General features: G+C 49.3%; 2 protein-coding genes across 4 annotated transcripts in view; one reads left to right on the top strand and one right to left on the bottom strand.

The window, feature by feature from the left end:
• Window positions 1–17,766, top strand: part of LOC106145435 (transcription factor Maf) — a 320,844-nt gene extending 303,078 nt beyond the window's left edge. For both annotated transcript variants that reach the window (XM_078032714.1, XM_078032710.1), the window contains one exon: window positions 7,950–17,766. In XM_078032714.1, the coding sequence (XP_077888840.1) occupies window positions 7,950–7,980 (31 nt within the window). In that variant the 3' untranslated portion in view covers window positions 7,981–17,766. The remainder of the gene's footprint in view (window positions 1–7,949) is intronic.
• The window catches only part of Wwox (WW domain containing oxidoreductase), an 861,609-nt gene continuing 844,521 nt past the window's right edge, over window positions 8,198–25,285 (bottom strand). For both annotated transcript variants that reach the window (XM_078032705.1, XM_005318454.5), the window contains one exon: window positions 8,198–9,241. In XM_078032705.1, the coding sequence (XP_077888831.1) occupies window positions 8,977–9,241 (265 nt within the window). In that variant the 3' untranslated portion in view covers window positions 8,198–8,976. The remainder of the gene's footprint in view (window positions 9,242–25,285) is intronic.

Here is a 25,285-nt window from a genome sequence, read left to right as displayed (position 1 = left end):
TGATGGAAGTCCCAAGAGGAACCTCTTCCTTTCAACTTCCTGAGCAAATGCCTTGTGACTCCTAAGGGAAATTTCTTTCTGACCAGACCAAATGAGGACACAGGCCTTTCCTCCGCCTGCCTTTATGTATCAGTATCAATGCTTTTGAGGTCACAAGTACCCATCCAGGCCAAGTGGTGAAGCTTTGCTCTCCAGAGTCTTGAGCCTTATCAATGCATTTGCCTGGATTGAAGGTAAAAGCCAGAGTGAGATGTGGTCAAGCCCTTTCTCTGCAATATTATTGATGAAGCCAGCGCATGGTGCTATAATTGGAGAGTCACAGTGAGTCACAGTGACCTTGCTCTCATTGAGACTGCTGGTGGATTGTTTTGATATTTTTCTTAGTATTTTTTTATTTTCTATAGGTGGCATGCTTTTAATTGTTTCCCCCCAATAGAGTACCACACAACTTTAGAAATTATTTAAGATAGTATGTTATCATCAGATTCTAAGAGACTGCTGCCAACACCCAGGATGTCTCTCTACTCAACAGTTTTGTCGATGCTGCTGATATTTTTTGTAACTATTTCATACAAGGTCTTTAATGAGTATAAACGTTTACAGCATGGGGTGTCTTATTTTACTTTTCTAATTGTACATTGTTTAGACTTTACATTAGCAGGGATCAGATGGATAAATAAAGAGATACTTGTGCTGATCATTGAGTTCAAGTTTTCTGCCAGCAATCATAAAAGGAATGTAGGATGGGGCTTGTCATATATTCAACGCCAGGTTTTGCAAAAGCCAGTGTGAATGCTCAAGGTTAATGTGGGTGCACCGGGGTGGAGAGGTGAGGAGTTGAACAATTGGAGTTTGTTATTCAACCTTGGCAGAAAGTCAAACCCCAGCGGAGGGAAGCCTCTTATTGAATGCTCACCTGGTCGAAGCCACAGGGAGATGGTGTTTGTACACACACAGCGCTGAAAGGCAATTCAGACAAGCAAAAGGCTATTCAAAAGAAAAATAAATCTACCTCCTTTTGTTTCTCAAATGTATTTTACTCTGTGCCACACAGCCCTGAAACCTCCCAACCTGTTCCTGTAGATAGATCTTCAAAGCTATTTTATTCCTGTCTATATGTCAAACCAAGAGAACTTTCTAGATCCGTCACTGCACCCTGAACTGCTCACAGCAGGACTGTAACACTCAGTGAGATAACTGGGCATGTTTAGGATCACTGGTACATTTTTCTTTTTCTTAAAATTTCTTACTTTTTAAAAGTATTAGAGGGACTGGGATAGTAGCTTAGTGGTAATGTGCTTGCCTAGCATGTGTGAGGCACTGGGTTTGATTCTCAGCACCACAGAAAAATAAATAAAATAAAGATCCATCAACAACAACAAAAAATAAAAATAAAAGTATTAGAGTTTACTTTCATTATAGAAAGTGTGGGAATATAGGTAAGCACTAAGGGCAAAGAGTCACCTGTACCTCAGTAATTTATATGGACCGATAACACAAATGTTGGTTGAACAGAAATGGAATCACACCCCTCAAATATTTTATATTGTTTAAGTCAACTACGTTTTCCCTACACTAGTATGTCATGGTAGCTAGAGAGCCTTGCCCTCTGACTTGAGATATTGTGGTTCCACTTTATTCCTCTGTGTTGGGGGGACACAAATAGACATCCACACAAAAACAAAAGCCAGTGACCAGGGCTGGAAGGATTTGAGGTTAAGTATTATTAAGTTGTTTGCTTTTAAGAGCAGAATTTCTCCAATAGCATGTGAATGCAGTTTGGAGAGTCTGAAACTCCTGATGCCTAAACACACACAGGCGCACGTGTGCACACACACACACACACACACACACACACAATCACAAAATACTTCTCAACAGTCCACTCTCAAGTATTGCTCTTCTTTAGAATTAATCTCTAAAATTTTAATCTCTGAGTCAAAGGGTTGGTGGTCACTGTGATTTATTGAGACTTCTGCTTTAAACAACAGTTATTGTCTAGATCCCCATTTAAGAAACAGGACCACATCCTGAACTGTTCCTAAATCATTCAAAGATCTCTCAGCGTGCCCATGAGCAGGTTTGAAGGGATAGAAGCAAAAGAGCCAACCACTGCATCACAGAGTCCTTCAAATCCAGGCCACACCAGACAAGATTCCCCAGAACCAGCTCTGAAGACCCCATCTCAGCAACCCAGGCCGAGAATTCTGAGCTCTCCCCCAGCACGGCAAGCCAGTCCTAGAGCCTTCTGAGGAGCATCTTCAGCTGCAGAACAATTTACACCAAAAGGCTGGCTCAACCAGCTGACCCAAAGTTTAGCTGGTCTCTCCCTGTTCTCTGCATTCAGCCTTTTTTAATTTCGCTGACACGGGCTCCTGTCCCCTTCTGTCTCGGTTCCAGACGGGCAGGGGCCTTCCAGGCCCAGGAACTTGAACTGCATCCCTGGTAAGATTAGCACAGCTGAGTGCCAGATAGGCACATCACCTGGGAAATTTACTGATTCACAGGAAATCCACCTGGGGGACACACACCTGCTTTCCCCCAAGAAAACCCACAGCGTGGATGGAAGTCAGGCATATGGACAGCCAGTAACTGCCCAGAGACACAGAACTCTCCAGATTCTTGGATCTCAGCCTTCTCCTTGGAATATTAAGGAAATAACCAAACCATCTCTCAAAATTTAATACAAACGTTACTTACCAAATCATTATTTCTGTCAATGAATTGTGGTCAGGGAAAGACCTTAACTCTCTAATAACAATAAAATGCATAAGTCACTGCAGTATATCTGTTTACCAAATACAGGATTTAAAAAGCATGAGAAGATTTTAAAAGATGTTATGTAGTTCGAAATACATAGAATTGTGCCCAAAGTATAAGCTCAACTGCATAAAACTAAAACAAGAAGTCACAAGTAAATTTTAAAATACATTTTAGAAATAGGAAAAAAAATACACCAGAATGTTGATACAACTTGCTTTGATTGGTAGAACTTGGTCATGAATGCTTGTCTGATATTTCCTTTCCCCAAGCTGAAACGCTAAGCATGCATTTGAACTTCGTAATAAAAACAGCAATCCATTTTATTTAAAAGAAAATCGTTTAGCAAACATTTCTAAGATCAACTCTGTCTCAATGCAATGTTGGAACCTTTTTTTTTTTTTCATGAACCAATCTCACAAATCATGTTTAAAGGACTTACAAGAGAAAGCCACTGTCAGGTAAATTCGGAATCCTTGGAGAAGCCTAAACAAGTCTGGAAATAGAAAGTAAAGCAGGGAAGGCTGGGAGCGCAGGGAGGGAGGGCACACAGGGATGCAGAATGGACTTGCAGAGACACAGTTACGTAACAATCCCAGGCATCGGTGGTCTCAGACTTGAATGACTTCCTCTGTAGTGAAAAGGGAACATTTATGTTGACTTCCAAAGTCATGAGACTGGACTACATACAGACAGCAGCACTGCAGGAAAGCACAAAAAATGGGTAAACACTCAGGAGATGGAACTTTACAGAAGCGGACTTTTAGCCCCTGCAATGTCTGGCATCCAACAAGAGACACTGTCACAATTCCAAAGTCGAGAGACAACCTCCAATGGAGCCTCTGATAAAACCAGGAAGGCCAGAGGGGCCCCCGCCTCGTGTGAATGTGTGACGGACACAGAGAGGCGCTGGGTGCTTCCTCCCATTTTGAAAATTGGAAACAGCTTTTATCCCTCACAGCTAGGATGCGGCGGGGACAGCCCTGCAAGCAGATCAGTTGGCAGCAAGACAATCTCCTGATGGGCGTGGCGCATTTTCTTGAAAGCACAGGTACATCAGCGGCCAAGAAGGGGCCAGCTGAGAGCCCCAACCAGGGGTCAGTCTGTGAGCCAGCAGGAACCAGAGACTCCCAGATGAGAGTCTGGGTCCTGTGCTGCATTGGGCTGAGTCGATGTAGAGATGCAGCTGGTGGCAGGAAAAAGTAGCACAGCAAAGTTGAAGCACCGTGGACTGCGTTTTCCTACCAAAACCCCCTCTCTGGAAACTCACTCAGAATTTCCAGACTAATTAAAATTGTGAACTCGTCCTGGGGGAATATAAAAGACAAAATGCTTACGGTTTAAATAAGTTGGCTGGCTGCTTGGGAGTATTACATATAAAGAGATCGAGGTTGTGACAGTACAAGGCTAAAATGCTTAAAAAAATATAAATGTCAACACCCCACGTTGACAAGGTTGCAAACAAAGGGAACAGAAGTGGTAGGAGCTCCCAGCCCCTGCAATGTTGCCGAGGAGGTAAATTCACAGGACTAAAAGCATCTGCAGAAAGTTGCTAAGCAAACTGTTAGTGCTACCAAGAGAACCTAGAAATAACCCAAATGTCCTGGGCAAGGGCTGGGTTTCCAAATGGTGGCACATCACCAACACGATATACCAGGCAGCTATTCAAATAATTGAAAGTTTTGAGAAACAATGGGAAGGACCCAAAAACCAAACACCATGAAGGCTTGAAAAGCAGCATTTAAATACAAAATTGTATGTACAGCGGTACATGAGTCTTTCTTTTTCTTTCTAAAAAATTACGTTTATTGTTGCTACCTCATTTCATCAATAGACACAAGAATTCAGAGTGTTTTGTTTTTTTCAATGATTCTGTGGATCACATTTCATGATGTCATTTAGCATTCTAAAGTGACTTCAACCAAACCGGCTTGGCTATGTTGAAAGGCACAAGGTTGATACCCAGGGTAGGTATTGCTATTTGAGATATTTTTAATGTAAACTTCTAAAAAAAGGGTAACCGCTGGTGACCAGAATGGGCAGCAATTGTGCAAGCCAAGCTTTCTCGCTCAGCATTGACCTTGATGAAAGGAATCAGGCCTCCTTCATTGAAGTTCAAAACAAAACGAACCATCGCCTCATTTTAAAGAGCAAAAGCCACAAGCCACAGGGTACAGCCTCTGCCAGGGGACGCTTCCATTTCTTGCTTCCTATTGATAAACTGCAGCAAGTCCCTCTTATTTAGATGTGAGAGTGGAGACCGGCTGCCTCTAGGGTTTAATGAAACGTAGGAAGAGGGGGGAACTCAGAAGAGAAGGACCACCGAGGACTCAGCCTCTTTGTGCTGTGTGGTGGAGTCCATGGCACTGGGAGAGCTCAGAACCTATGTCCACTAGAAGGAAAAGAGGCCAGAGGCGGATATAGGCAATCCCTCCAGGTGTGAGGGTCTGCTGGGAACACTGGGGTCGGGGGGGCTGGAGCCAATATCATCGGATAAATGGCATGTGCAAGGTGGTTTGTCAAGTTTATAGCACGCACTACCCACCAGAAGGAGCACCAGCCAGATCCCCTCCTCAGGCAAGAAGTCAACCAGCCTTCCGCTGTGAATAATTCACTCCTCGTGTGCATACTGCTGTCTCTGGGCCACCCATAGGATAGCAGAAAGCACACCAACTTGAGGCAGGCAGAGCTGGCCTCAAATCCTGGCTCCACTATTCACTGTTGTGGGGCAGAGGGGAGGTTGCTGTGACTCTCTGACACTCAGTTTCATCCTCTGAGCATACAGGGAAAAGGTAAGTGTGATTTTTCCTACACTCTCAACTGGCACTGAGTAGATTCTCAATAAATACGATTGGCAATTAGTAGCACTGGTGATGACAGAGTAGGATCGTTATTATAATAAGTAGCAATTTATATGTATTCACATATCTAGGTACGTTTGATGTGGTGAAAGAGAGACTTGGCCATGGAATGAGCTCAAACAGAAACTGTCCTAGCCATTTGTCATGTGTCCAGAAATCACTGACAGAATTAGCCAAAGAAATGACAGTAATATGTCCAGCACAGGGAAAGGGCCCCACAGCAATGGTCACACTGATCTCAGGAAGAAGTGGACGAGAGGAAGCCTGGCCATTGTCCTGGGCCTCCGTTCATCTTCAGGTACCCAGAGAGCTCTGTAGATGTGACCAGGGCCTTGCGTCTTGGGAGGACTCCCGCAGACGGAAGATGTAAAGTCTTTACCGCAGGGACTCTGGGGCTTTACTCAGAACTGAATTTCCAGAATGCAGCCCTCGGTACATTTGTGGAATGGAAAAGTGAAGGAATGTGTGAGTGCCTGGCCTACGCGACTTGGGGACTGTTGAGGTGGGGCTCCTCATCTCCCCTGGCCTGCCCCCCCCCCCCACGGCCTTGTCTCATCAGCCTGAAGCAGGTCCACACAGGAGTCAGAGATAGGAGGAGGAGGCCAGCACTCTCCTTTTCCTTCTCCTTGGCATCCTGGACACGCCCGATGCCGATGCTGCTCCAGCATCGTCTTTGTCCTGACTTCTGTCCCGGTGCCGAAGATGACAGGTCAAATTAGAGTCAGACAGGCAAAGTCACCTCTCTGCCCAGCCTGAGACATCTAGGTGGTGCATCCTACCAGAGGGACACTTGAGGCCTGTGGAGGACTGGTGGCTTTGGTGCAGAGAAGCTGCCTGACCTTGACATGGAACCACCACCGTAGGGATCGTGGCTCTACTGACGTGTGTACTGTGTGAACAGCGGTCACTCTGAAACCTCTTGGCCTCAGTGTCTTCGGGTGTAAGATAGGAAGTGGGCATCGCCTGGCAGGACGCGGTCACCTTAGAAATTAGACGGGGCACTGAGGCTAGTCTGGCGAGGTGTGCAGCTCGCAGTTGTCAGGATGGTGGAAATTACTTTCATGAATAGCAACATTGGTGGGCAAGAAGGATCCTTCCCCTGGAGGTTACTTATTAAACCTACTATGTGCCAGGAGAGTTCAAGGCACGTGGCCACACTATGAAAAAGACAAATGCCATGGGGTCTCTGATAGAGGGTGGAGAAGAGCAGTAAAGAAACTCTTCATATGGCCAATAGTATTGTCCTCATATGACAGTGAGGGTGAGGGAGGCTGACAGTGGTGACAGCGAAAGTGGAGTGGCTGGGAATGTCACCTCGTTGGACATGGGTCACACTTGCACAGAGATGGGAAAGCAGCGATGGAGGAGGCCATCCGACCTCCGGGAGGAAGGCTTTCAGCCGGGATAACAGGTGTAGAGACCTGGAGGAGGCCCAGGGGGCCTGCTGGAGGGACCCAGGAAGGCCAGCGTGGCTCCTAGCAGAGCAGGGGAGGTGCCCACGGGGGAGGACCAGCTCACGAGAGAACTCAGGCCACCGCTGGAAGGTGGACTTCGCTCAGTGAAATGGGACGTTGGCGTGGTCAGCTTTTGCTGTAGAACACGCCATCCTGAAAATCAGTGGTTTGAGATGACAATTTTATTCATTTTTGCACTTCTGTGGGTTCCCTGTGGCGTTCCTTCTCTGGGCTGGCTCAGGCTGGGGCTGTGTCCTCTGTGATGACCTCATGTAAGTGAGGTTACCTGGATGTCAGAAAGGTGACATTATCTGATTCACACTTTTAATGGTCCTAGAATAATAAGGATTTTCTGAGGGACAGCAGAGCCCATGCGAGGCTGTGGCCAGGCCTGGGCTAAGGGAGAGCGACGATGTTCCACTGGGTGGAGGCCCAGAGATGAATGCATGGCGCTGCCCAGACTGACGCTGCCATTTTCAGGAAGGGGGACAGGACACACATGCCACCCTCAGGGTCCCAGTACTTTATGAAAGCATCTGTGCATCATGCCAGAGTGGACTTCCTCTGGTCCTCACTCCCTTACCCAAACTCTGAATTCCCAGAATCTAGCTCAAGATGACTGTCGGGTGGATGGAGGATGGAGGAAGACTTGGTCTCTGAGACCTAGGGGTCGTCTTAAGGGTGTGGCGGGTCAATGGAAAGAGAAGAGTCCCTGGCTGACCTCCTGGGTTAGACCCTCCATCACCACAAGCCGGGTGACCGCCGGGAAGCCAAGCTCCCAGGGCTGGCTGCAGTGACCCTGCGTAAGTAATAAAGAACTCTTCAGGTGAAGTCAAACGGTAGTCACTTTTCTTTTTCTTTCTTTCTCTAACAGAAAATACGACGCTGGCATGCTAACCGCGTGAGACAACTTGGCCCATGGACAGCCACAAAGCACAAAACACAACACGAACTCAGAGAAGAAGCAAGAATGGTGTTTTCCTGGCGTCTACAGAAGCGCTTTATTTTTCCTCTAGATTTCTTTTCTAAAAAAAAAAAAAAAAAAATCGAAAACAAAAATAAAAAAACTGACACAGACTTTTAAAGAGACGATAGGGACTTTTAAAGAAACTTTAAACGAACTTCAGGTGAAATAGCCAAGCATGCTCTTTTATTAAGCATGGGATGGGAGGAACAGGAGGAAGTAGCAGCAGGTGGGAAACCCAGCCACTGGGCTGTTCTGGAACCTTCCAGGGAAGAATGATGAAGTATTTTCACTCCCCACCCCAAGAATATTCCATGTACCCCTGAGGACACGCTGCCTCCCATCTTGCCCATTAGGTAGGTAAGGAATGATTTGCAAAATGGGTTATAATCTCTAAAGAATTTTTTGGATAGCTTTGGCAAGGGAGTGGAGGACCGGCTAGCCCCGCCCACTGCACTGCGTCTCTGGGTGTCCCCATTTCAGATGGCTAGACCCAGGTTCTGAGATTCTCTCCAGGAAGTGGTCAAACTGCCTCAGACTTGGTGGAATGAATAACTGTTTCCTGGGTCTCTGCAGCATGAAAGGATGGGCATTTGCTTGTTCTTCCCTAAGCAGGAGAAAGCCAGCCTCTGACTATAATGATGGCCATGGTGGTGGCCGTGTGGGATAAGGGGACACACCAGGCTGTTCCAAAACTGAGAGTGAGTTGCTCTGCTTCTACAGCGAGGGAAAGAACTGCACACCCATCAAGCTTTCCCCTCCCATCAGGCCACCACCAGAAAGCAAGGGACCCACACCCACCCTGATCCCAGAAAAGCGACATCGTCCCTTGACCCTGCGATTCCCTGCTTCCCCTTGGTGCTTAACATTTTTCGCTCTGTTGCAATTTGCTTCTTTTATGGATCTGCGCTGGAGGGGCGTGGAAGCCCCCAAGATGCTAAGTAGGAGGGGCCGGCGTTGGCCCGTGGTGCTGCTCAGGTACAGGGACGTGGGAGCCATTGTCGTCCCAGCTCCTAGCTGGACTGCCCGCCGACGCGTTCCTGGACCAGCCTCTCGCTGAGCGCCCACAGCGCCCGGGCCGTGTCTTCGCTCTGGGCTTCTGGTGAGGGCAGGCAGCGGCAGCAGTTGTTGAAGTACATCCCTCCCAGGCCCTCCAGCTCCGGAGCGGCTGCGCAGTACACCGTGGTGGCAGCTCCCTGTTGCTGGAGTCAAAGATGAAAAAAAAAAGAAAGAGAATGTGTAAGTCGAGGGAGATGTCCTTCTGACTAGGGACCAGCCAGTCTCCTTCCGCCTGGCTCACCCGAGTTGGGTGTCACATGGTCAAGGGTACTGAGCTCAAAGCCCATGACCGTCATGGGAAGACAAGTTCACAAACTCCACTTGGAAAACTTGTGTGACTTTGCACCCCTCCGACAGGAAGAAGCTTCGAAAATAAAGACACTTGTCAATATGTCCTGCCAGGTGCCTCTTCTGCGAAGAGAAAAGACAGAATCCTTCCTAACACACAGGCACACATTCATCGACCCTCGGCTTCCCGATGTGTAATGTAATTTGACACCTAGATCTTTCTAGAACTTTCTGTCTGGACTATTCACTCTTAATTACAGCCCATCAGATAGAAAACCCGAGTGGGGCTAGAGGCAGATCGGTCCTTTATTCTTTGCCCATGGTGCTGCTGGGGAAGAGTCTGCTATGCTGTTAGGATGTTTAGAACACACAGAGACATGCTCCGCACACGTGCCCACACAGACACACGTTAATTTGTCCAAAAAAAAAAAAAAAACAAAACTGTTCGTAAATGCCATATTTGTCCTGGATTTACAACGGGACAGTGGCTAAGGGGGTGTATTTCCTTCTGGCGCACTTCAAAAGGCAAGTTGCAGTGAATGCCATTGATCACTCTCCATCGCCTGGCATGTGACAGTTGGGGCTGTGGCTGGGGATATGTGCGCTGATGGGGCACCACGTCATCTCCACTGACAGAATACTGCCAGGATGCTGTAAAGAGGGCAGGAAATCACTTTGCTTTGCAGGCCATAATTAAAAATAATAGGCTGCTGCTCATAGGAAGACACGATACGCATGGCTCTAATTTAAAACCAATACAGTTTACCTGGCACCTTATGATTATTTATGCGTATCGCGGCCATGGCTGCATCAACTAATTATCAGCCGACGGGGAGGGGGTTGCCAAAGAGGACCGGAACAGGTAACTGCAGACCGGGCGCCTTGAGGAAAACATGAGGGGTGTTTGGTTGTGGGGGAAGTGAATATCCCCAGTCACCCAGAGGTCACCACTTTCCTGCCCCTACACAGTGTAAAAGCAGGTTGCTTCTCAGAGGGGCATCTGCCTAAAGGGTGATTTGGTTTGCATTTGCTGTGATCGTACTCAGAATCATCAGGGGCCAGGGCCATGCTAAGAACCAGGACCTCCAGGTGTTGTGATTTTAGGAAAGTGGTATAAAGCAGACTTGTTTTGTTGATGGGTGTGTGTGTTTTGTTTTGACTTCAAGGTCAGGGTCAGTGGTCACCTTTGAATTGGACCGACCATGGAACGGTTGAATGCAGCCAAGTGACTAGGTTGTGGGACAGGTGTCAAGTGTGAGACACAAGCTTTGGTTCAATTCCACGGGACCAGTTCCGTTAGTCTGGAATTTGAGCCGACAGGACTGGAACTGAATTAAACAGTCACTGGTTTGTTTCCTCCCCAGCCCCCTCACTGTGCCCACTCCCCAAACAGCCTGTTAACGCCTTGGATTCTGCAGTTTCCCCCCCAACTCACTTGTGTGGCCAGGGTCTCATGGAAGTGAGTTCGGGTCATCCAAATTTCCCTTTGATGAATTATTAGTCTCAGTGACCCCTAGCTTAGCACCTGCCACATTTACCTGAAGACCTTCCAGTGGTCTACCCTGCACCCCAAGCTGGAACAGGGACAGAAAGGGACAGAAAAAGAAGAAGTGGGGACTACAAGGTTCACCCAGATAACTAAGCCAAACATCTTCCACCCTGGTTTCCAGGAGAGTTTGCGTGGAGATGGTGTTCGCAGCAACTGTGGGGTAGTCTGTCTTGGGTTCCCATTTTACTTGGCAGCTGCAAAACCCACCGGGGCACGGTCAGGTGGTTTGCCATTGACTTCCAAGTGGGTGAGAATGCAGTCAGTTCACACTGAGGTCTAGCCCCTTGTCCCCAACCCCTGAGAGGTCACCATATCAGTGTTGGTGCATCACCACAGACTGGCCTTCCACAGTTCCCTGGGTCCTGAGAAAAGACCCAGGAGGCCAACTGGGAAAGCAAAGAAGAACCCTTTCAAACCCATGGCGTATCCACACATTCAAGGTTGTATTTTGCCACTCTGCGCATCTAATATGGTCTCGTGTTGCCCTCTGGCCTCGATGGACTGCTGTTTCTGCAAAGAAATTTTGTAGTCACTTTGGAGAGCAGGGACATGCACTTACCCTGCATGGAATATGCAAGCATGGCCACTGGCCTCGTTTTGTGTGAGCCGACATTTGGCTACTCTGCCAAAAACCATGACTTTCAGAAAGCCCAGTTTTTTTTGTTTTGTTTCTTATCGAGAGTTGGCTTTGGTCCCCTGCCACCAGGTTTGGAGTGGTATGTAATCTAAACTTCATTGCCAGTGGCTCTGGCTTTGAGAAACAGCACAGGAGGGCCCCGGAAAGCAAGATCACCTTCTCCAAAGATCAGCTGAATACATCTGGCAAAGTCTCCCTCGGATTTGGCATGGTCCTGCCATGCTGGACAATATCTGTTGGCCCCATGCCCGCTACTCCATGGGCTTCTCGGGGGATTCTCTTTCCAGCTATCCTAAGGGCAACCTCTGAGTGACATCTTTCTACGATCAGATGTGACGACAGTTTAATGACAAACAAGTTCTTGTTTTTCGCTCATCAGCTTTTTGGTCTGCGTATCATCAGCATGAGACGGAGCCACGTTAGCGAGATCTCATTAGTAAACAAGTTGGCACCGCTGATACAAGATGAAACATTCTTAAACTGATAAAAAAAAAATTTTAAAGGAGCACTTTAATCACCATCAAATGACTTTCACGCCACTTTTGGGGGCATCGCTACATAATTCAGAAAAGATGAAAGAGCCGTATGAAGGAAGTAATGTTAACAACGCTGGTGTAAAATATCTGTCACCATTGCTACTGATCCACTGTGATAAAATAATAACACCTTGACATATAAACACTGGCTGCAGCTGTGGGTTCCCCTAAGTGATTTTTTTTTTTTTTTGAGAACAATTTATCAGTAGGTTGCAAGCAGCTGCTGATCACGGGACCTTCGGGGAAGCAGCACCTCCGTCCCCTGCCATGGCAATGAGGCAGGGTGTTGACACGGGACTGATCATTTCTGGGAAACCCAGCAGAATCTTCAATCATGCCTGAACGCCATTTCTGATCTAGTCAAACATTTGTGAGCTTCCAGAGGAGAACTGTGCCATCCATCTTTCTAGTGTATGTAAAATTACCTAGGATTCTTGTTCAGGATTAAGCTAAGAGCATCCTTGTAATAAGGGTACATCTTTCTCTTTCAGAAGTCATTTGTCAGGTTTGCGGTGCAATCTTCCACTAGAGAAAGGTGGGATTTAGGAAGCAGTTGCTGTGTGTTTGTAGCGGAGGCCCTGAGATCTAAATTATCCATCCTTCCAGAACCCATGTTGGGATGAAAATGTTAAGTAGCCTCTTTTCATCAACATTTATTTGATAACCGCTAGTCATCAATTTGTAGCTGTCAGCACAGAATATAAATGAATATTGACTCCTCTAAAGGAAAAGTACAGAGGTTTCTGATAAACAATACGTTGTAAAGGAAAAAAAAAATTCCGCATATTGACATGTGTAATGCACTGGCCAGGACTCTGGTATAATACTTACATTCTGATAAGGACACAAGTTACCATTAATGTTTAGTTTTCAGGTTTCTCTGCTTTAATATGCATGCTTATTTAAAAGAAAGGATAGATTCCTGTCTTCAAGCAGATGTAACTATGGAATGTATTTTAAAATAAACACAGACTCATGGCGTATCCACATGTTCCATGATGGCAAGAGCAGGGGACATTCTAAGATGGCTTTATCACAACCCGTCGATGCCAGGACATGGCACGGCAGAGGCTGAATTCATCAATGAACACAAAAAGTAGAGTCATGGAAGGCAACAGGGCACCGTAGCGGATCCGCCTTGGAACCCAGGGGCAGGGAAGGAGGGCAGTGGGCAGAGTTGAACTCCTGGGACAAAGAGGTGATCTGAAGTGAGCCAATGTAGCAGAAAGGAAAGGCAGGGGCCTTCAGACCTCACAGCTTTCCTGATTACTCCTGGGGGGTCTGTTAGCCAGGGCACACACTCCCCAAAAGCAGAGCCAGCCATCGAGTCCAGGGGCTTGAATACCCCAGGCAGGGTGATGTGTCATCAGGGAGGGGTCAGGGAGGGGATGGAATAAATGGCTGCCGTGACTCCCTCTCCTTCCTTCCCCTGCTGCCAGTGACGCTCCCACAAACAGGTGCAAGGTGGGCTGTGGAGTTCACCCGCAGACACCTTGGTGCTTGGGGCAGAGCTGCTCCTGCAAACCACCTGGCATCAGATTGATCTGAAAGGTGACGGACGACAGCAAGAGACGGTGTGTTCCCCACCCACTGCCCAAGAGCCCTCTCTGCAGTGGACACATCGGCCACACGTTCCACCAGTTCACACAGCAGCGCAGTTTGCACAGGAATGGCGCTCACGGCCTCTCTGATGACAGGGACCGGAACAGTCGGTGCCCTCTTCCTCCGCGGCAGCCTTGCGTAATGGAATTGCACAAGGCAGTTTGGAAGAAGCGCTAATCAGCAAACAGGCCAACATCTGCCAAAACCAGGGGAGGGAGGAGAAGAGAACAGACTTCTACCCTGGAGAGGACTCCGCCCCCCAAACTCTGTTCTGCTTTCCAGCGACTTCCAGCCAATGGGGACCTTTCACCAGGTCACCATGACTGGCACTTAAAGAGAAGTTACCCTTTGCCAGGCCTCCCCAAAGAAGCTTGTAAGAATCATATTCTAACCCTCACACCCTCTCAGCGAGCCAGGAACCGCTAGCATCCCCATTGACAGAGAAGCACCAGAGACCAGAGCCATTGCCCAAAGCCACACAGATACCAACTAACTCCAGAATCCATAGGAGTTGGTACAAGGAGTCTTCCTTCCCAAACAAATGGCACAGATATGGCCATGTTGCCCATCTGCCCATTTCCTCTTGTCTCCCATTCGGCTCTCAGGCAGGTCACATTTGGCCAGAGTGATCCCAGACGTGGCCTCCATGTGTTGATTTGTCGTGTGTTCACCTGAGAAATGTTCAAAGGAGATTTTGGATTGTTGATTTAGCCGGTGAACTAAATTGAAATTATATCCATTTGGATTAACAAAAAACGAAGACTCAGCGTCCCTTTGGATGATTCAATAGCAAACGAACCTCAATAAAGAGGTCATCTGATTTTAAAGGCCGCCTCCAGGCACTCGGTTTACCAAGCTAAGGAACTTAGTCCTCAGTGCGATAGAGTTTTCCAATGCATAACCGTCAAAATCCGTGAAAACTGAGTCCTCTCCGTGACCTTTCGTAGGCCCACGCTCTAACACGCTCCGTCAGATTTGCAGGGGAAAGGTGCAGTTCACCCTGCCCCCACCCCAACAGGTCTCCAACGAATTAATTTCTACCAGTTTCTCACAGTTGAATCCGACAGAGGCCTTGGACAACACAGGCTGAGACGCATGCACACACTCCCTGTGAATATTGAAATTCCCCTTTCTTCCTAAGCCCTCGGGAGCTTTGCTAACTTACAGGCTGTTCCGAGCATTTTCTTACACACGGGCTTGCACTCCGCTTCTCGTGTGGAAAAACTGAACATCAGGAGCACAGATAATTGTTTTCGGGCTTTGAAAGTGTGAGAGAGTGTTTTGGAGAAGCTGTTCAGGCCCCGTGGAGCCACTGCTCCCCACCGAAGGCAAAACGCCCACTTTAACCCGAGGGCCTGTGTCTCTTTGCTAAAAACAGGCTGACAAGTGTCGACAGTCTCCGGTTCCCTTACAGTCGACTCTCCCCACCAAAGTGAAGAATGCCGTTCCCCAGGTGACATTGAAGACACACTCTGTGGCCAGGGTTTAATGGCAGTGGCTCTGAGGGACAGCCAAGCAGTAGGCCGCACCAATCTATTAGTGAATGCGATTGGTCCAAGCACAGACCACGGCCAGACGTGCAGAGGACACACTGAGCCAGGTGGCGCAGGAGGAAGAAGGTCATCTTTCAAATGGCAGCCGTAAGCTCAGAGAGAGAAGCTCATGCTGACCGGGCGGGTGGGGGGTGAGGACTTTCCAGTGTGCAGTAAAACAGGCACCCCAAATAAGACACCCCTAAACCTGATCAGGTCCCTGACCCAACACATGCTTTTCTAGCTCCATCTCTGAGGCGTGTGCAGAGGCTGGCTTAGGGCAGGGTGAGCTGAAAAGTCCCCAAGAGAGTTGCTATCCCTCCTCTAAGAGACACAAGACCAGCGGGTTCCAGCAGGAACACTGAAAAGAATTCTTTAAAGACCAAAGAATATAACTGTCTTCCTTAGCTTTAAACTGGGGGGAGGAATAGACAGGCAATCCCAACCACCCACGGACCCCAAAACCACGTTTGCTCTAGAGTGGGGGTGGAGGGCAGGGGCGGCTCTCCACTTCAGCTGTCCTGTGGACAGAGAGACCTGGGCGGGCTGCCAGGGCTCTGCTTTCAAGTCCACGGATTGTTCTAGATGTTTCCTTGAAATCCGTGAGGCCCTTTTCATACCTTCCCCATGTGCCAGGATTCTCACCGTCAATGTTCCAAGGACTCCATAATGGATTCGTGTCTTAAAGAATGGAGGTTCAATAAGGAGAAGTCTTCCCTTTTTCTGAGACCGGAGACAGGCTTGTTGGGAAGGGGTGGGGTTACTTTAATGCGGGAGGGAAGGAGGGGGCTCAGTGCGACCCTCCGGGGTGAGTTTATGCCTGCCGTAGGTGTTCTGGACTGATTGGGCATGAGGGATTCTCTCCAGAAATAAGATCATGGACTGTGGATGGTGCCTTCCGTCCGTGAGAGAATTCCCCGGGCCCTCCCTGCTGACGTCACCCCGTACCCACCCACGTCGCTCGAGGTTCAGTCTCTCCTTGAATGGGAAGTTCTCTTGCTGGGATGGGAAACTGCTCTGGGGTATCCGTTCTTCCACAATTTCGCTTGCATTGGCCGGGCAGAAGACGTTGGCCACCATCTTCCTGACAACAGCTTCCTTCCGCCTGGGACAAATCGGATGGCCTGTCACTGCAATTTCCCATCTGGGCCGCCTCTATGCTGAAGGACCGACGAGTGTTTGCCAGAGATGAAAGAAGATATTTAGCTTGTGTTCATTTGAAGCATTTTACATTTTTTAACTCGACTTTAACCTCTGTTTTATAGCTCTCTCTGTATCCTGTACATAAATGTATGCCTCTGTATTCGCCATGTCTATTGAAATAAGCCTGTGAAATGGTTGCCAGGCAGAATTAATGGGTTTAGTTCTCACATAGTGGTACAAGGAATATGTCCATACGACCAGTAAGGCAAACAGATTCCCCTCCCTTTCTGCATGGAACGACCCCACTCGGTCTGCCTGCCACAGTAGCTCATTAAGAAAACCAAGAACTGAACGTTTTGTGAGCAGCCAGGATTTCAGGGCAAACCCCAAACACACTGTTTGTTTAGGTTTTTAAGGTTGACGGTTCCGTTATGCTTAGGTCACATATATATTCTACGACGTAGTTATGAAAAGGCGTTGGGGGGAGGGACACACAGGGTCCCTGATGGGGATACCTCATGCTAAGGAATTAACTCTTGATTCTGTCTTCCCAAAGTGAATTAAGAGGATACACCCTGCAGTATTCAGACCTCAGGGGCCGGCCCCGATGTCTAGCCCTGCCGTGTCAAGTCGGGCCTGTCTTGGTTAGGTATGTGCATTTTCATAGAGAGCTCACCGGAACAGATCATTTCTCAGGCTCAAAGACGCTGGCCTTGTTAATATTTCATTTAGAACATACTGTGGAGAGTGTCTCATTTATATTACTTCCATAATTAATGGTGATAGCTTAGGCACTGCCTTTACAGCGAGAGATCTCTTCACAGTGGTCGGTGGGTAATGAGAAACAATAGATATTTCATTCACCAGCAGCTTGTTGCTAGTTAGTAGGAAATGATCGTGTGTGCTGTTGCTTTAATTGCCAGGGTAAATAATTCTGCCTGGGTATTAGTGAGCATTTTAAAGAACTTGATGCAAATAGACTAGAAACAAAACAAACAAACAACAAAAAAATTACCTTGATTATGCAATACCTTAGCATAGAAAGTTACAAAGGTATGTCTTTTTTTAAAAAAAAAAATTGCATTCTATCATGCAAATATTATCTCCATATGCATGTGCTGACTACTCATGTACTGTATTTTAGGAAATACAATTAGGCTGCCTTTCTCTTCCCCTCTGTAGACTGTAAATAACTGTAGATCTTTCTCTTGTTTCCCTATGTAAATATATGTAAATACTAACAAGCTATGCATGTTGATATTCTAGGCAATTTCAGGTACTTTTATAATCTGAAGGCATGTACTTGAACTGGTTTGTTAAGGGTGGGGGGGCTCTCTCAAACTCTTTAAAGCTGAATAGAAATTAAAGATTTCTTCCTAGATGATTGTGGCTTCTTTTGTTTGCCTTCTCCTTGCAGAATGGAGTCCCTCCCAGGTTGTCACCTCACAGCGAAGAGACCCTGAGCATACTGCAGGCCCAGAGACCATAGCTGAGCTACGTGGCTTGGGTTTTTACATGCTTTCCTTGGATTTTTGAAAAAAAAAGAAAACTTTCAGAAGCCTCAGATGGGCTTCTTTAGATTTTTCTAGTCCAAGAATTTTTTTTTTTTTTTTTTTTGAATCAGGGATTGAACCCAGAGGCACTAAACATCCCCAGTCCTTCTTATTTTTTATTTTGAGACAGGGTCTCACTAAGTTGCTCAGGGCCTCGCCAAGTTGCTAATGCTGGCTTTGAACTCGTGATCCTCCTGCCTCAGCCTCCCAGGCCACTGGGATTACAGGTGTGCCCTACTGCGCCCTGCTAGTCAAACTATCTCCAGTGAAAATGATCTCTCTTGTCCCCTTCCTACATCTAACCATAGTGCAAAAACCCTGTGAAAGGGTCCTTCCCATTTCAAAGGTGCAGAAACTGAGTCACATCAAGACTAGGTACTTGCCTAAAGTCACAGACCCCAATCCCTTCCTACATACAGAGGATCAATACGCATTTTCTGGCAGGGTTGAAGTCATTTAGGCTCTGCAGGCACTGCACGACCCTGCCACTGTGGCAAAAAGCCATTGACAATGTGCATGAAGGCACAGGGATGGGTCCCAATAAAATTTTATTTACAAAAATAGGCAGTGACAGGCCGTAGTTTGCCAATCTCCTCTGCACACTCTGCCAGAATTCAGTTGCTCTTCAACAGACCACGAACAGAACAGTCAGTCCCCTTTTGAGTCGGAGTCTGTTGGACGGGGGAAACATATTCTGAGCAATTGAGAATTCTCCATCTCCCTCTTCCACATACCAGCACTCTTTGTGGAAGTCATGAGATAATAAGGAGGTGAGCGCAACTGAAATCACCCGAGCCTGCGAATCAAGCTGTCTTCCTCCCACCAATTATAGCGCCAGGTTTCAATTTGGTTATCTTTAGTTTTCATAAATAGGGATGGAGGGGGGAAAAGTAAGAAAGACAAAGATAAAAAAGAAAGAAAGATACCAAACAATCCTCACTCTTCAATGAGAGGAAGGAGGCTATTACCTCTGGTATCTATGGAAACCAAGCAGCGCGCACACTTTTTAATGGCTGGGAAACAGCGCTGGTGTTTGAAGATGTTTTGCCCAAGTATGATACTTCAGTGTAAATGCATTAATTGACAGCTTCCTTCGGGACTTGTTTATTGAAGTTTCCAAACTTAATTTGATGGCACAGGGAACTCTCCGGAGCCCTTGAAGAATGCGGCAAAGCTAGATCTGTAGGGAGCAGAGCCAGCTTGGGCATCATCGCGTACAGATCCAGCTCGACTCTCCCGCAGAGCCAGGGAAGAGCCAGTCCCCACTCCCTGTAGTTTTCCATTAACAAACCCTCTGTGCTCACCTTGCGAAGGGAGAGAGAGGCCCTTGCTAACCTCCACTGAGCAGGAGTCAATACCGCCTCTTTTGTCCTCGAGGGAAATGGAGGAGGAGGAAAGATAGGGGTGTTTTTGCAAATTGGGTGGCAGCGAGGGATGGTAGGGAAAGCCCAGGAGCTGAAGCCAGAGACACTTCAGCTGGACCCCTGCCTTGGCCACCTGGCAGCTCCGTGACAGGCGAGAAGATGCAGCGTCGTCATCTGTGAAGTGGGCTTAATAGCACCCACTTCGAGGGGCTCTCCTCAGGATGGGTGAAACATGGGGTCATCCCCACTCAACAGATACTGTGGAAAGGCAGCTGCTATTCTGTTGATGGCAGGTTTAAAGACAGAAGCGCACGGGTGGAAATAGTCTGTCTTTCCCCTCACTCAAGGGGCTTCAGTAGTGGGAAATTCCTGGTGTCTAGACTGGAAATCCATGCAGCAAACACCCTATTTCTTCAAGCCAGGGACCAGGCTGGCCACGAATTCCAGGGCTCTACTGGCCACAGGGGGCCAGAACTAAGTTCATGTCCGTGCCCCTGGGACATCAACATTTAAAGAACTGCCATGATCCTTTGTTAAATTCCAAAGACCCCTCACCCAGGCCTGTGACCCACCTCCTCTACATTCCCAAATACCTGTGAGCAACGGGGGCTGGGAAATGGGATGCGCAGATAGAGCCTCTAGGCCAGCAGGCCAGTCCAGTTACAAGGAAAAAGCCCAGTAGGAGTGTAGGTGGCCTGTGGTGGGTGCTGCGATATTCTTTCCAATGTTCCATTCAAAAAGCTTTTATAGTAAAAATTTTGGAGAAATATGTGTGTCTCCCCCTGTGGGGTGTTAGCCCCATGCAGGTACGTGAGTGGCACTGGTTGACTTGTGTCCTCCAAATACTAAGGAACAGGTACATTTCTAGTAGGCATTCTAGGCCACTTAGCCCTGCCTCTCTTATTCCTCCAGTTCAATTTTTGCCTCAAAACGTGAAAACCCATTCTTCTATATTATTCTAGAAGTCAGGCAGCCCTTCCGGTCCCCAACTCAGAGGCCGGAAACCAACGAGCCGAGGTCAGAAGTGAGCCACTGTGTGAAGGGATGTGAATTTGCAGCCGTTCGGTAGGTGGCTGTTTAATTTGGCTTTGAACCTGACGTGCGGATGCCCGCCGCGTGCTGGGAGTGGCTGGATTTGGACCTCTGATGGTGGAGGTGAGCAGGCTGCCCGGGAGATGAGCACAGAGTGGTGGGTGAGCGGATGGTTGCCAGGGACAAGGCGATGGCTGGTGGCATCTGCCACACCCCCGGGCATGAGGTGGCCTGTCCTGGTGTTCCCCAGATATCAGAAGTGAAAGCCAATCTCAGGCCAGCCCAGCTGGACCTGGGGGTGGGACTCCCCCAAGCCCCGAGCATCAAAAGGGGCGGCTCCCAGCTCCGGGCTGGCCTTTCACAGGGTCATAAATTCTCCTTCGGGCGGACCTCCATCTCCGCCTTCCCCTCCGAGCCCTGGGAGAGACAGAGTCCTTCCCCATAGAGACCACCTGTCCCTGGGCCCCAGCGAGTCCCCCTGAGCCAGGCCACTCTCCCAGAAGCCACCTCCTCACGGCTCTAAAGGCTGGGCCAGGCCTTAGACTGGCTTGGGGGAGGCTGGGTGAGGAGGGCCCTTGCCACCCCGGGGCCATCCCCAACAGCAGCAGCAGGGATTGTGGGTGCTCATGGCTGCGGGCCCCTTCTGATTCCCACAACCTCACCTCACGGGGTGGTGCTGTGGTAAAGGGGAGCCCAATGGGGGTGCTGGGAAGTACCAGCATGAAGATCCAAACAGGGGTCTCCTCGGTTCAGAGCCGTTTTCAGGCTCCTGGCTCACGTTCGCTCTGACCCCACAGTCCGCTCCCTCTAGAGCTTCCTGGAATCATGAGTCAGTGGGAACATTTATCCCAACTGGATCCATGAAGCGGTTCCATAGTCCCTGCTGGGGTCACTGAACTCCCCGGAGGCTGCTCCAGAGCTCCCCGGGGCTCCATTCCTGTGTCCTCAACTCCCTGGCTTCCAAGGTGGTGTCCCCAAGCCCCAGGAGGACCCGGTCTGCCTGCGGGGTGGCCTTGGACAATCGATCCCCAGAAGGTCTTCTGAAGGGGTCTGCGGGCCTGAGGAGGCGTGCTGCTTTCGTCAGTTGCAGGAGGGTCCTGCAAGCTGGCGGGGCTGGGGTTAACGGCTCTGCAGGTGTGGGTCACCTGCAGCGTCACCAGGGCCGTCTCATGACGCACCGGCTCCAGGTGGCCCTCTCCCGCCTTTGCAGTTCAGAGGAATGCTGAACTCAGGGTAACGGGGCACCAGGAGCGTCTTGCTCTGCTTTTTCCCCTCTCTGGTTGCCACACGTGATGGCCTCGTCTCCCAGATGCCTGGCCTGTAGAAAGGAAGGCAAACACTCGCATTTTGCTTGCAAGCCTGGTGACAGGAAGGACCGTAGCCACTTGTGCAGCATTCTCAAGGGGTAGGAGCCAGCGATACAGGGAAGGAAGAACGGTCAAGGGTTCCTCCCTCCTTGACTGAAATCTCTGGAACATTTGTACCTGGGATGCAGGGGCCAGCTAGGCTGTTTCTGCCACACATGGCACTTCGCTAATGACACGTCACAGGAGCCTGTGCGTGGTTCGGGGGAAGCAGGCTCCTCGTCTGGAACAGCTGGCCTCCCTCCCTCCACCCTGCACCCACTTACAGAGTGGGGCTTGGGGCTGTATGCAGTGGGCGCTGCGGTGTGCTCTCCAGAGCCCCCATTCTGCACCAAGAGGTCCTCATTTCCCCAGCTGCTGTCATTGTTTCTGAAGGCTCCGTCTATCCTTGGAACTGCTCTCCACCAGAGGATCTGCCTGACCCAATCCAGCTCTCTCCAGGAGGCAGCCCGTGTCAATAATTTCCGGGCCTCCTTGGCCCAACTCAGAACATCTTTGAAGGATCACCTCAGCTTCAGAATCTCCTTGGGACTGGCTGAAGCACCTGCTGCTCCTACATCACAGCTGGGTTTTCCCTCTGCCACACCCTGCTTACCCCACAGGTGTGGATCCTAGGGCACACCCCGGTAATCTTTTTGCATGCCAATCTCAGCTGTAGAGTCTGCTTCCCAGGATACCCAACCTATGACCAACAATGGCTCTGTGACTCTAAGAAATACACTGAACCACTCTGAGCCTCCGTTTCTTCTTCTGTGAATATGAGATACTGATATACAAATATTTTACTCATTCTCACGACTGGATCAGCCCGTGCACATAACATACTCTCAGGGAGCTTGCACACAGTCCACATTCAACTGATAGCAGCTACAACAGAAGCAGAGGCAGGGGCATTTATTCATTCACGCTGCCTTCTGTCTGCATAATCCTTTCCCATCCATCAGGTCGGGGTACGTGGCCTAGGGCAAAAAGCACAGGCTTCCTCCCGGCTTCTGGTGAGACAAGGTAGATTCAAATCAGACATTTTTGTCTGCCCCAGAAACTCTATTAAAAGTGCAACACGGGGGTGGGGGGGAGTGTTTAAGTCAGTGATCAAGAAACATCAACAAAAATTTTGAAAGATGGGAAGCAGATGGAGAAGTGGCAAGTCCCGACTCAGCAGATTGGGGCTTCCAGGAGGGGAAGCGCCAGAGATGAGCCAGCTCACCCCGCGGAAGCTGGGAGCAGAAAGAAGCGGTGAAGGACGGGGCACCGGGGCACCCTGAGCCGGGTTCTCACGCAGGATGGCAACTTGCTGAACAGCGCGTGTGTTATCGCCAGGTTCAGCCGTCACAGCTTCTGCGAATGTGTCACTGAGGCCTCTCCTTGCCCTCACAGCCCATCGTCCCCTACTGCCAAGTGTGCTGTGGGTCCTCGACCTGACAGAGGGGTCCCAGCACCCAACCCCAGCACGCAGCACCAAGTAGGGACTTGGCAAATATGAATGCATGACCGCAAAGGAAAAATACATCAGACCCACTTGCCGCATAAACCAAATGCAGATTTTTCCCCTCCAATTTATTGTCAGTGTGGTTTTGACCCAGTTGTTCTCCAGGGGTTATGACTCACGTCTGAGCTGTACCCATGTAACGCTTACGATGTGCCAGTCAGTGGGCCGGGTGCGCCCTGGCAGGGGCTCTCCTGCTCCCCCACCCCGGCCCCCGGTTTCTCAGCAACCTTGTGAACCGGGCTTGCCATTCTCTTCCCCAGTTCATAGAAAACAGATGCAAAGTCACTTGCACAAGTCTACACAATTCCCAATTGACACAGCTGAGATCCAGACTCATGCCTCTGACCCCAAAGGCCGTGCACAGAAGGCATGGAGCTAAAGGGATGCTTCCAGAGCCCTTGGGGGCTGCCACTTGTCCCTGCACTTGCTTTCCAGGTGTGATTTCTACAGAGATCCCGGCCCATGGGGTTGGCTCTTGCCTGCAGAGAAACTGGAGGGCCAATAGGCTGAGGGTGCCTCCAGAGCCCGACGGCAGGAGAGGGCCCGCGTGTCCTAGACGCTCTTGGCATCTTGGTGTCTCCTCTGAGTTGTGAACAGCTGGTGGTGCAGAAGTAGAGCAGCCTTCCCCAGGCAGAGGGTGCAGCGTGCTGCAAACAACAGCCAACCACGTTTGCATGTGTGTGCTGTCTGGGGAGGAAACTGATGGGCGCCGTCCGCAGAGATTGTGCATTGGGCTGATCAGCAGGTGCAAAGGTGAGCGCAGGCCGCCTCGATTGATAAGGGAAGCCACGATCCCACCCAGCCACTGATTCAGCCTCCCCCCAGATGGAGTCCCTGTGACAGAGCTAGGCTGTGCAATCCACCTGCTATCCTGAATCACCTTTACCCAAGGGAGCTTTCTCCTCCCCTTCCTCCAAACCCGTGGGGTCTCACCTGGGTTCTTTCTGGCTAGGGGATCTGCAATATGAAAAGGGTGAGGGCCTTGTATGCACTATTTCAGAAAGTTTAATGAAAAGCATGGTTTAATCTTTAAAGAAATCCCGGGGACTATTGCTATCTAATATGTTGGTAACGATATCACTTGTAGGCTGAGGTCACACTGGAATAGAGAACAGAGGTGTTTCCGGGAAGACAAGGCCCAGAAGCTCTGCCCGGCAGCCACACTGCTTGCTCAGGAGCCTCTCACTGATTCAAGTTTCAGCAAGACATGAAGAAGCACAGAGGGCACTGGCTGGGTCTGCTGTAATTCAGGATGTGGCCCGACCCACTGAGGCCTCCCCTGTTGCAGACTCCATGCTGTGAGTGTCCAGATACCCGACTGGAGGTCTCCCCATGACCCTCTAAAGTGCTTGCCACCATCCTTATCTCTCAGGGGCCCCCAGTGGAAAGCGATTTGCACGCAGAAGTAAGAGAACTTGGATGTGAACTTTGATCTGTCTGATTCCAGGGCCGGCGGGCGCCTCCCACCCTGTATTGCAAGATTCCACCAGAAAACACAAGAGACAGAGTTGCCGTTTCATAGGAATAGACAGAATGGCCTTGACCCTGGGGACAGAGAAGCCGGGGAGAGCAGAACACGGGCAGCTCGTGGCTGGTTCACAGCCAAGGAGACGGGCTCCTCTCCACTTTTTGCTAGCCACAGTGAGGCAGCAGGGATGGCCGCGGTCAAGGCATGACAGGAGGCTTTTCCTCTGTCCCCTTCTCCCCAGGCTCTGGGATAGCTCAGATAGGTTGGATGACTTTCCTAAGAACACACAGCCAGGAAGGGACAGAGATGGGGTTCAATTGTAAGAAGAGTGGGCGGGGCTCCAGCGTTCTCACTATACCTACTCCTTGTCCTGAGGATAAGCACAGGGGTGGACCTCACCCAGGAAATAAAAAGTGGGAGAGGCAGAAAATAAAAGAATGTGAGAAAAGGCTGCCCTTGTAAGCCCGGGGCCACGTGGGTCCGCTCAGGGCTGGATAATCTGCCACCTTGAGAAGTACCTCCCTTGACCAGCCGAGACCTTGCCAGACATGACCCACGTCTCTTTCACTTGACAAATCGTTCAAAATGCCCCCAAATGCTCCCTACACCCCGGCAAGGCTTAGCACTGGA

Source organism: Ictidomys tridecemlineatus, chromosome 15 (assembly GCF_052094955.1).
Source record: "Ictidomys tridecemlineatus isolate mIctTri1 chromosome 15, mIctTri1.hap1, whole genome shotgun sequence".
NCBI lineage: Eukaryota > Metazoa > Chordata > Mammalia > Rodentia > Sciuridae > Ictidomys > Ictidomys tridecemlineatus.
The sequence above is the reverse complement of the archived record's forward strand: the minus strand, read 5'-3'. Positions and strand labels throughout refer to the sequence as shown.